The sequence below is a fragment of the Lichenostomus cassidix genome, chromosome 7 (genome assembly GCF_008360975.1).
Source record: "Lichenostomus cassidix isolate B80296 chromosome 7, HeHo_3.0, whole genome shotgun sequence".
In the NCBI taxonomy this organism is placed as follows: Eukaryota; Metazoa; Chordata; class Aves; order Passeriformes; family Meliphagidae; genus Lichenostomus; species Lichenostomus cassidix.
Window position 1 is genome coordinate 34,172,158 of NC_139488.1, and position 12,085 is coordinate 34,184,242.

The following is a 12,085-nucleotide window of genomic DNA, read 5'->3' on the forward strand; positions in this document are numbered from 1 at the left end:
AATACAAGATAAAAAAAACCTGACATTTTTATATTTGGGACAGTTAATAGGCCAACATTTGAATTTTTTAATTATTTAGAAAAGACTTGAAACAAAATAATTTATGAAGTAATTACAATGCTTTGATTTGATATTTTTAAAGGCCTTTTCCAAACTAAATGATTCAGTGATTCTATGATATAAAAACTCACAGAAAAGGAAAACTTTGGTGAGAGTTTTTTTCCCTGAGTTTTGTGGACTTCTTTGCCACATTCTCTGATTTCAATGTCAAAAATTACTGGTTTTCTCACAGAACAGACTAATTAATTCATGACACTGGTCAAAACCAATGTGTTGCTAGTGAAACTGTGTTTTTCATGGGCTGCTCTAGACTCAGAAGCAAAGATGAATTTCTGAGCAGGTTGTCTACAGCTCGACATCCCAGGTTGAAATTCCACTCAATTGCCCCTTGTGGGCTTTAAGTCAGAAAGTAAACCTGTCATATCCAGGGCTGATTTATTTGCTGTCAACTGGATTATAGCACAAAAAGGCTGTAATTGAAGGCTGCAAGAGGTTATAGATTGAACATAGTCAAAAGCAGTAATTCCACTTAGTAAAAGTAGATATCATCCAAAATGAGAAAAGTTAAGCTCATATAAGGTGAAATTCTGACTCAGCTGTGGCTTCCAGTCACTGGGATTTTTGTCAGTGGCTTTCAGAGTAATCAAAATTTCACTCACTGCCCAGAGAGAGATGCTGCAAAGGGTGTGATGAAGTGAAAGTTAAAATAACTCTCAACCTGTGGCTACCAAAATACATTTTCTGAGCACAGACTGCTGCCTAACTCAGTGTTTTCACGATGTAGCAATGCACACAGCCCTTCAGGAGACCAGGGGGATAAAACTGTGCTGGTGGAGAACAGCTGGGATGTGCAACAAGAGCCACCCTGCTGTAAATACTGGAGTTCCCATTGTTCAGCACCCTGTGGGACATGGGGAACTGGACTATTTAAGCAGAGTGGGGTGCAGTTTGTGAGAAGTGGTTCAGAAAGCTGAAATATCACTGCATGTCAGTGGCAGTGCTGACACCTTCCACCTCAGGCTCTCCTTTGAGAGACAGGTAGAGATTCCTGGAAGAGAAAGCATAGAAGTGTCTGACAGATGCACTAATTTTACTGGGAGCAGGAGGATTAAATTATAATACAGACTCTCATCATCTTTCTACCTTTCACACCAGCAAATCTGGACCAAAGAATGCAGCTGATGTGCCCTGGGGAAGAAGGGATGTAGGGTCTCCTGTGTGCTTTGCACATCCCCTGTGCTTTGGCTGTGCTGCAGAGTGGCTTCTCTCACTGAACTGCAAACCAGAGCTGGTGGCTCTGCTTTTCTGCCACCTTCTGATAGTCCATCATTAGGCACATCAAAGCCTCGGTGTCCCCATCAGAAAACAATGCTGCTAATAACATTAATCCACCTTTATTAAGAGCCTTTAGCTCTGTGGAGGAGTACCAAATATTATTAAGACAAAGACAAGAGGATAATAAGGAAATGTGTTTTTTTCCCTTGCTGACCTAGTTTCTAACCTCACTTTAAAATCTTCCCTTGATTTTAATTATGCTTAATCTAGAGCTAAGCTCACAAATCTAGCAAACTTAAGGGCTGCTTTTAAGTGAATTTTCTCGCCTGTCAGAGTTCCTCAAGCTTTCTGTGCTACAGTCAGGAGTTTATTTCCAGCCCAGACGCAGAGTTGGGTTATTTCTCTGCCAGCACAGTGATTGCTGGACTGGTGAGCTCAGGCACCACCTTGCTCCACTCCAGCCTGGGCACCACAGCATTCTTCACAGAACAATTGCAGTCCTTTTCTCATCAGCCATAGCCAGAGGCAGCAATAAGGGTGAAGGATATCTATCATGAAAAGTCCAGTGTCAATGTGCTCCCCCAATTTATTTACTGACCTTCAATGCAACAGCCATACTCCTGACCCTCATGAGATGAAGCCTAAGGGGAAATGGCACTGAGCACCAATTCCATATCCTGTTGTTCTGTGGTCTAAATTAAGTGCTAATTAATTACCACTGGCATCTTTGGCATTGCCTGTCAAATTGGATTTAGGATATCCTTTCGCTGTTTAAACAAATAGCCCTACATCTAAAGCTAAAATCCCAAGTGTCAGCATTTTCTTTACTTTTAAATTTTTATTTTAAAATCCAGTGACTATGTTCATAGATTTTGCAGGTAGAATTCAAATAAAAGAAACAGGAATTGATATTGTCAATTTTGATTAATAGTCCCTCATTAATAAACATCCTGTTATTCAGTTTCCACCTGCAGTTGCTGATGTTGCCTGGAATCAATTAACTCATATAATTTGATTTATTTTACAAAGACATTTTTGGATGTGCTGTGCTGATGATAAAGGTTCTATATTTACAATTCGTGATTTAAGAGAGATTGTTACTAACTGCTTTTTATTTTTAATGTTACAAGAAAATGTAGCTTTGGGCATTCTTGAACAAATTTAAGCAATTAAAAAAGTTAAAGCTTTATTTATTTAAAACTATCTGTTGCCTTCTGAACCACACAGGCCACAAAAATGAACAAATCCAGGACCTCTGACAGGTTGGTCTTTGTAATAAGCTAATTGTTCTGGAGTAAAAAAAAAATATCAGAAATAGAATTAAAAAATAAATAATAATAAAAAAAATCAAGCATAGCAAAAGTTACACCACCAGCCAAAAATACATTTAAGGCCTGTGTGTGGTATACCACTGTCTGAATATGTAGTCTCACTGTCTTTATCACTCTGCTATCCAAACACCTTTAAAAAGTGCATCAGCATCTGCCCAACATCTGCCACAGGAGGCTTTGCTCTCTCCCATCCCCTCCCCAAGGAGAAGCTCTGTGCTTGCAGTGCCCATGTGGCTTTGGAGAAGAGGTTTCCTCTTTTCTGAAATGTATTTGCTACTACAGAGCTGCTAAAGAAAGCAAAAATGGATGTCTTGTGCACAGAGCTGCAGCCAGAGGAGTCCAGGATGCTCCTTGAGGATGTTCATGGCCCTCAGCTGACTCCTACCAAGTGGCTGAGTCCAAAGAGGCAAACTGCAGGCACAGCAGCAGCACAGACTAGCCAGGTCTGTCCCCTTAGGAGCACCAGTCAGAACAAACTCACATTCACACACAAAAAATTAAAACCCAAGCCAGACTGGGAGGACAGAGTGCTGACTGTCAATTAATGGAAGAACCTAGCAGGTCACCCAGTTGGATCAGTTTTCCAAAAGGGAGACTTAGAATTTTTGTAATAGGGAAGATTTTGTGGCAAGATTTTGAATCCATCTCTTTGCCACAATTTGGTTTGGGGAGTGGAACCGGAGCCTTTGCCCACACCAGGGTGTTTGATGGAGCCACGATGTGGTGATGAGCTCCTGCCCTTGCTGTCCCTGAACCAGTGTGCCACTCCTGCCTTTGGAGCTTCTGTGACTCAGGAGATGTCCAGAAAAACAAACAATCCCAAGGCTGAGAAGCAGATAAACTCTTACCCCTCCCACAGCTCCTCAGTGCAGCAGGAGCATCTCCCCTCGTGCAGAAGAACAAGCAGGACCTCTCCAAAGCCCTTTCCTGAATGAAACCCCAGCAGAGACTGGAGTATCTCTAGATGTCTGAATATGTTTTTCTATGCTGTCCTCAGCCACCCAGAACATAAAGTCTTTCTCCACCAGACAGGCACTCTGTGAGGTATGTGCAAAGGCAAGAGCACACATGCTCTTCTGCTCATACAGGAAGCAAAGTTCACCCAAAGCTGAGGAGGAGACTTTATTTTTAACTGTTCTCTCATTAAACCAGGCTAAGCCAGAATAAATGCCTTTCCTCAGCTTTTCACAGCCTATCCAGCCAACTGTGAAGCAATGTTGGGAGTTAGCGCAGTTATTATTTTCATTTAGGGCCAGGCTCCAAGGCAGTTCATCCAGGGAAGGGCTCGTGCTGTGAGATATGCAGGGGATCCCCTGAGGAAGCCCATTCTCCACCAGGGCCCTGTCAGCTGTCCAGGTGCTATATTTAGCCACCCAATGGTCACACTGAAAGGCTGGTCTGTGCAGGAAGACAGCATCGAGTGCTCGTTCTTGGATCCCAGAGCGACCGAGGAGAAGGGATTTTTCCCAAAGAGCTGTAACACGAACCCACAGCTGCAGAGCACAGGAAGCCTATGGAGTTTCTGTAGGCCAGCAGCCATCGAGGCTATTTTCAGCAAAAGCAAGCTCTTAAGTATGTCTGAACTATTTCTGACCCCTCTTGTAACATATCATGCGCCATGACCTGCTTTCTCTATTACCAGCCTGGCTATTGTTTCAAATTCTACCTATGGAACAAACAGGGATTTAAAATACCTTCATGTTTTACACAGCCAGATACAAGTAGCTTAAAACTGTATTAGTGCACTGTGACCCCTCAATTGTGCTTATTTGTTGCAGAGGAAACCACATGGCACATTCTGAAAAGGAGAGATATTGTAGTGTTTTGGAGGTCCTCTATAAGGAGAAGCCTCAGGTCTCAGTTCCTTACACACCAAGCTCCATCACAGAGTATAGATCTCACAAGCAACAAGCTGAGGACTCCCCTGATGGTGTTTGCATTTGCTTAGCTTCATCAGCTGGTGAATACCACAGTAATGCACCTAAGAAAATCATCCATAAAGCCAGGACATAGATAATAATGAGGGTTAGTCTGCGTTGATAAAATATCAAAAACCTGAATTTAATGCTAAATTTTAAATTTATCTATGAGGCAGTGCAAGGAATTGAACAGTTTGCAGAAATAGAGTTTGTGGTTTCAGGGGCTCACTTAGCACCAGTTACCTCCATAAGTTTCCCAGAATGGAGTTAATTAACGCACAGACCCTGCACTCTTCCTCCTCAGTGGGTGCATTTTGGTTTCTCTCCTAGGCTGCTGTGTCCAGCTGGATATGGATATCTCTGCAAGGTTTGGACTTGTTATAGAACCCCTGTTGTTGTTGTTGTTTGTGCTTTAAGAGGACTCTCAAAACTACATCTCACTTGTCCTTTTAGTACCCAAATCCAGTCAGGTTCTTCTCAAAAAAAAATAACTGCAACTGAATAGAAAAATAATTGACAACAGAAAATGACATTGCGTTGCTGTGGTATGCTGTACTCAGGAAAGTGTGCAACAGGGCTTAAATGAAAAGGAAATATGCTGAGAAGCAACCTGATAGTTTATCTGTGCATCCTGTTGTAGCTGTGGTTCCTTCCTAACAGGGAAAATCCCATCTGCAAAAGCCCTGCGAAAATGTGCTTATACACACACAGACATTATCACTTCCTAGGATGGTACGTTTTATTATCAGGTTATTTTCCAGTACATTTGGCACAGTTAAGGTAAGTGTATTAACTTTACTTCCAAATAAAGAAAACAAAGTTGTACTGAATGTCTCAGCCATTGTCAATGAGTTAAGAACTGACAGGAGGTCCAAGTAATCAACCCTGTCTACAGCACTGAGCTTTCCCCTGGGACACCTCCTCTGATCATACAATGTGTCTGACTGGCATGGATGTAGAATTGCTTTCAATAAAGATTTTATTTCAAGGTTGGATGATTCCTTCCCAAATGTCTTGTCACTAGAGCAAAGTATGTAATACCTGTTATTTTTTAACTCCTGTGAACCAGCATTCGGGAAGGAGAGGAGTGTAAAATGTTGAGCTGGAAGCTGTTCATCGAAAGAGACAAATTTTAACACGTTCAAATTGATTGGGAGCTCTGCAATACCAAAAGTCAGAAAGCTGCTGCATAAAAACTGGCCTGCAACAGGGCAGGGAAAGGGCCTGTTCACAGAATTATTGCTGGGGAGAGCTGATGGCAGCTGAGCCCTTCTCAGGGCCAAGTCCTTAAGCTACAACATTACATTTGCATGTGCCTGAGTATAGATAGGAAACAGATATTGGCTAATTTGAGGATAATTATTGGCAAAGTAATCGATGGGATGCACACAGTTTGACCTGCAAAGGCAGTTCATAGGAACTTACATTTCAAATCAGTCCTGTCATCCATCGGGATGAGAAGCTCTGGCTGTGACAGTGGTCACCAGCACAGCTCAGCAAAGGTACAAAAGCCACCCAAATCGGCTGATGTGGAATATCCACTCAGAGAGGAGCTGGCTCCTAATTCCATAACCTTAGTTCCTATACAAAGAGGAGAGATGCCACAAATAAAGCATTTTGAATCATTTTGGGGGAGTTTTCTTTATTCCTATTTATCTTTAATCTCCTTTGGCTGCTGTGTAGGTCTTGAGACTTCCCTAGTGAACACAAATATTGTGCATAACTGCTGAACAGGATTCTGATAAGACCAAAACCAACTTTTATCCCTCCATCCTCCACTGAATTCAGGGGATAGCATTCCCTACACCTGCCATTCTGACCCATAATCTCATTCCAAGTGACCCCCTGTTGCTCTTCTGACCCCCTCATTTTGTAATGTGTAGTCCTTTAGTCATAGTCTATATATTAGCAGTTCATGGAAGAGTAGCAGGATTGTCCTACTGAAAAGTTACCCTTAAATATAAATTAAAACAGTGTAAGAATGTCAGGCATGGCCAAAACCAGTTCTGCTAAGGGTAGAAATGGCCCTGACATTGAGCAAAATTAAATGCTTGAAAGCTGGAAAAGGATAAAAAACCAAAAGTGAGCAGTTCTCAGAGCAGCTGGCTCTACCCTCCAACACTCTCCAGCCTACAGTAAAACTGTCCTTTCCAATAGGGATTTCCTTCCTAGGTACACTGAATTCCCCAATTTTTTATGTGCAGTAGGAATATTGAGATGTTGAGGAGTCAGTGTCACTGCTGAAACCCTTTTCTCCTCCTCAGCAGTTACCATGAAGTAAAAATGGATGAAGAACATTTCCTAACACCTACTGTGTTTGGAGCAATAATCCAGTGTGCTTTCCAAATGTCAAAATTAATAATGATTTTATTTAGAGAGTTTGAAAAGTGTAGGTTTAATGGAACTAGAGAGCCAACTCACCATACAATGACCCTCTTAGCTGTAGACTTGCCCTGCTCTCCGTCACACATTTTCCAGCTTGCAGTTGCCTTGGCAACAGCCAAAGCATAAATTCCCAGTATTTTTCCTTATATATCTGCCATTGACACTACAGCCTTCCTATCAGACACTTCTGCTGTTTTAATACATCATTAATTTCATTACTATTAATAATGAGATCTGTATTTTCTGCGGATCTCCTGACTTGTGATCTTTCAGGACTGGACACATTCTTGAAGCTCAGTTATTTTGGAGGAAAAAAAAAATCATCTTGTGCAGCATTGCACCCAACAATTTCTTGATATGGTTCCAACATCTGTGGCACCGGATTATAGATTGTTTCTAAAATAACCTTAAATTGATGGATCATTGCTCCTTTCATTTGGGCTTGACAAAAAGTACCTCTGGCATTTCCTTTCACTCTTTATGTTGAAAATGGTGTATCACTCCTTCTGCTCTTTTTCTTGCCAAAAAATAATTCTTGCCCATTTTTTCAGGATTTTCTTTTTTAACAACTCAATTCCACTTAGTAGCAATAGCAATAAGCTAAATGTGTGTATTTGATTTTGATTTGCTTTGACTTCATTTTTTGTGGACAGATGATAAAAATATCAGTTATAGAGCTTCTTTGGTAAATATTTGTAATTCAAAAAGACATAAAGTCCAAAACTTATAATTATTTTATTCAGGCTGGATTTTTAATTCCTCCCTTCTACCTCACCAGTGGCTGTGTTTCACCACATATTACTTAACTCTCCAGACTTTCCATGTTCCCTAGTTTGCTTGGTTTATGTTTTTTTATTATTATGGTCACTAACAGACACCACACACACCCTCCATTGCCTCATGCCATTCCCCCACCTCCTGATTTCTGGGAACTGTTATCATGGCTGGACTTTGCCAGGATTTCATGAGAAGGATGGAACCTCCAGGATAAACCAGGAGAAGGATGGAATCTCCAGGATAAACTGGGAGAATTACTCTCCTTCAGAAAGATGGCAAACAAGGACAGAGGGGAAGGCCATGTGTCTTCCATTTTCCATGTCCACATCAGGAACACAGGAAATCAACACCTTGCTCCATGTTTTACAAAGGAAGGCAGTCTCCTCCAGTCCCTCCAGTAAACTGAGCTCTGGTGCCACTTTCCTTCACCCTCATTCTGTTTATCCATGTCCATTACCTCCTTCTCCCCACAAGGATTTTCTCCTCCAGCTCCACCACTGCTGTCCATTAGCAACATCATCTTATTGCAAAGACACATTTGATGCTGCTAAACTGTTTATCTCTAAAGTTACCCAAGACAAAACTGCTGATTTCCCCCCCAGTGAGCACGCACTACTCCTGCTGATGTCATCTCCAAATACTTTATGAAGTTTCCAACTTTTACCACACAACAAACTCAACAGAAATCAAGTCTCTCTCCTGGAGTGGTCCCAAGCTTGCTGCACATGCCTCTGCATAAGTGGCATTAAGCAAAACAATCTCATCACCTCTGTAACATTTTTAATTGTGACAAAGATGTGTGACATCCATCAGAAGCCCACACAGTCGCTTGGCAACAAAACTACTAACTTTTGAGACTTTCTGAACTCCTAAGAGAAGAGATGATATATTAATATTACCGCAGAGGAAAGATAATTAATTTTTTAAAAAATTAATGAAGATGCTATATTTTAAGAAACTAATAGTTAAGCCAATCTGATTAGTGCCATATGGAGAGTGTTTTGTGCAATGGACACCACGGTTACTAGCATGAGGCAGAACTAAGTAATTCTTCCTATTTATATATGGGGGAAAAAAACACCAGTGTTGATGTTCAAGGAATGTGGTAAACGACACGATTGGCACAAATCCACAAGAGATACTTTTTGCTCTGTGACCCACCCACTAACATGAAAGAAATCCTTTTTAAAGCCTTTAGGTCTCACAAAGTTTTTTCCTTATAGTGTGGCTTGCTGTAAATTCAGCAACAGGTATGGGAAAACAGAGGCAGCTCTGATGGCTTTTAAATTGCTGTCTGGATCTAAAAAAGGTAAATGAGTGACAATGGCAGAAGAGGGCAAAAAGCAGAACTTGGCTTCAACAATCCACTTGGAATACTTCAGTTAAAGCTAGCAGGTTAAGGAAGCATCCATAAATTCAAACATTTACATAATAAGGTTGCATTTAGTTTGCATTCCTTGGTAGAGCTGTGCAATTTATTTATACAGTATGTATCTTCATTTACTAGTCTTTCCAACCCTAGGATATATAATATATTCTGGAGGGTTGAGGGAAATGGATTTCTACTTAGTCTGCACTCACCACCACGGAGATTTATGCCAAACTTCCTACCTAAACTCCATCCATTAAACCTGTACTGTTCTTAGACCAGACTTCTCCATCCTTAATGCCCTTTCCACAGGAATATTAAGTCTTAATATAGACACAAGATCAACTTTTAATAATAATAGTCCTTCTCCTGTAATTTTGTGGGTAATAAAGATAGCAAAGGTTATAATCCTCACCATTATTTTCTAAGTCATCTCATTAAGGTATGTGGTCTCTGTGTCTTTCAAGAAACTTTGTGTCAGGATAAGGCATGCAAAAGTCTTTAGTTACATAAATTTCACAATCCATTTCAGGCCATACTCACTTTATTGGATTTAAATTAGCAGAAGGAATGTGTTTCATATGAGCTTTATATTAATGGGCTTTTTTTTTTTTTTGGTTTTTCACAACTCTTTCAGTGCTGGAGACCATGTTAAGGGAAGCAGGGAATCTTCTCCCTGGATCTACAAAAACTCTTCTTTCCTCGTTTCTCACATTGGCAGAAATTTTTCTTTCCTCCCTGTTTTCTTTCTTTTTGCTGAGTTAACCAAACAAACGTCCCCATCAGGAGAAACAGTAAAAAAGTGCCTCTATGCACTTCAAGAGCAACAGTGGCTCCTTTGACACCCTTCTTTTTTAACCACTTCTTTCCTTTTGTCAACAGGATAGCAGCCAAGGAATCCGTGAATCTTATGTCAACACAAAGCTTAGGAATTGTGTTTGGACCAACACTCCTTAGACCTGAAAAGGAGACAGGGAACATGGCAGTCCACATGCTGTACCAAAATCAGATCGTTGAACTTATGCTGAGTGAGTACAGCAAGATCTTCGGCTCGGAGGAAGACTGACAGACAGGGCCTGTTATTGAAAACGTTCACATCTGTCTTGATGTCTAATATTTTTACATTTCTGTAAACATATTTCTGAAATATTTCTTTTTCTTTCAAGTGACAGATGCCTCATTTTGTGCAAACTTAATGATGATTTTGTGTCTAATTTTCAAACATTGGGATAAAAAATATTGTCAACATTTGCCTATATGTATTCTGCATTAACCCTTTGAGAGTTTCATTATGCTAGCACTCCAAGTGTCACTTTTTCTGCAAGCTGAGCATACAGCATATGGCCCTAGACCATAGAAAATGCTGTTTACCAACATATGCAATGGCACAGAAAGACAAATAATACTTGAGGAGGTTTGTGGAAAACGGATTAAAACATGTATATTGAAAGCAATGAATTAAAGCAGTGACATGAGATCATTCATACCAAATCTGAGTATAATTTACCTTTCTCTTTGATATACATCAAAAATTAAAGACATGATGAATAATCAATTTGTCTACCCCAAGAGCTGGGGAAAAAAAAATCATTTAATGCTTTTAAACAAATAAAATAAACAAACACAAACAAAATGAGACTGTCACTATTTGCATAACAGTGCCTAAAAGAAATTAAAAATGGAATTGGAACTTTGGTATTTTTACTTAAATGCAGTACATGAAATGAAGACATTGCATGACTGCTCATTTTAATGTAACATCCATTTTGATTCTTCATCACACTGTACATCTGCCCGCTTTCCCCAGCTATCTCATGTTCTGTAGCATTTGTATTGTGCTCCTGAGGATGCTTTATTGGTGAACTACATTAAATTCATCTAGAAAGAACTTTAAAAAAAAGCCTTTTCATATGCCCTTAGGATTACTTGGCTAGACTTGAATCAATTTATGCATTTGATGGTTAGTTTCAGTTGTCATGGATAAACAAAAGGGTAACTGTCTAGAATATATCAAATATTGTTTCATTTTGAAATGTATGTTTCCAGCTATACACATCTCCTACCCTGTTTTGTAAAAGTATTCTGCTGATAAAATGTAGACTTATGTTTGACAGCTTTTTAATCAAGTTCAAAGAGAATAAATAAAACTAATCCAGTGTGGTAAAGAGTCTGTCTGGTTATCGATTTGTTCATAAAATGAAAAATAAACCATGTAAATAAGATGTGTGAAACACAGATCCAGAAGCAAATATTTAAAGCAATTAAAGACCCCAAAACATAGGATTAATGCATAGGTCTGCTGTGCATGAGAGATATGTCTTCAATATATCACCTCAGCAGATCATGGATTGCTTCAGTTTTTACTTAGCACTGCTGTGCAAAATTCCATGTTATTCAGGAGAGGTCACTCCTCTGAGTGCTCATTTATGGGAACAAATATATAACGAAGCCTGATCGTTAACTAAGACCAGGCACTTTCATCAGGTACTAACACAGGCAGAAAATAGCACCAAGAAAACATGAAAACTGGCCCCGAGATGTTTTAGTCTGACTTCACACATGTCTGAAAATTCAAACAAAACAGAGAGGTAGTGACCAGTAATTAAATGAAAAACACAAAACCAAATAAATTCCCCCTCATCTCGCAAATATCCAGCGCAATCGCTTCTGAACAAAATTATAATGTACTGGAGAACCCAAATTCACTTTATGTCCAAGAAAATATTTTTCATGTTAATGTCAAGCCATGAGTACTTAAACAGTGATGCTTTTCAGCATCATCGTCTGTAGACTCTTTTAATAGCAACAAACCAGGCGCTGTTTATAGCCTGTGGAAATGACTGGAAGAAAGATAGTCAGAAGTTCAGTCTATTCCTTAATAAAGACCATTCACATTATGGCCCCACGGGTGCTCACAATCATGCTATTGAGGTAATTTCTGCTATTACTGGAAATGAAAAGTTCACTTG

General features: G+C 39.8%; 1 protein-coding gene across 4 annotated transcripts in view; it reads left to right on the forward strand.

Annotated features, from left to right (window-relative positions):
• The window catches only part of ARHGAP15 (Rho GTPase activating protein 15), a 325,292-nt gene extending 314,011 nt beyond the window's left edge, over positions 1-11,281 (forward strand). For all 4 annotated transcript variants that reach the window (XM_085067143.1, XM_085067144.1, XM_085067145.1 and 1 more), the window contains one exon: positions 9,999-11,281. In XM_085067143.1, the coding sequence (XP_084923269.1) occupies positions 9,999-10,182 (184 nt within the window). In that variant the 3' untranslated portion in view covers positions 10,183-11,281. The remainder of the gene's footprint in view (positions 1-9,998) is intronic.
• Positions 11,282-12,085: the final 804 nt, after the last annotated feature.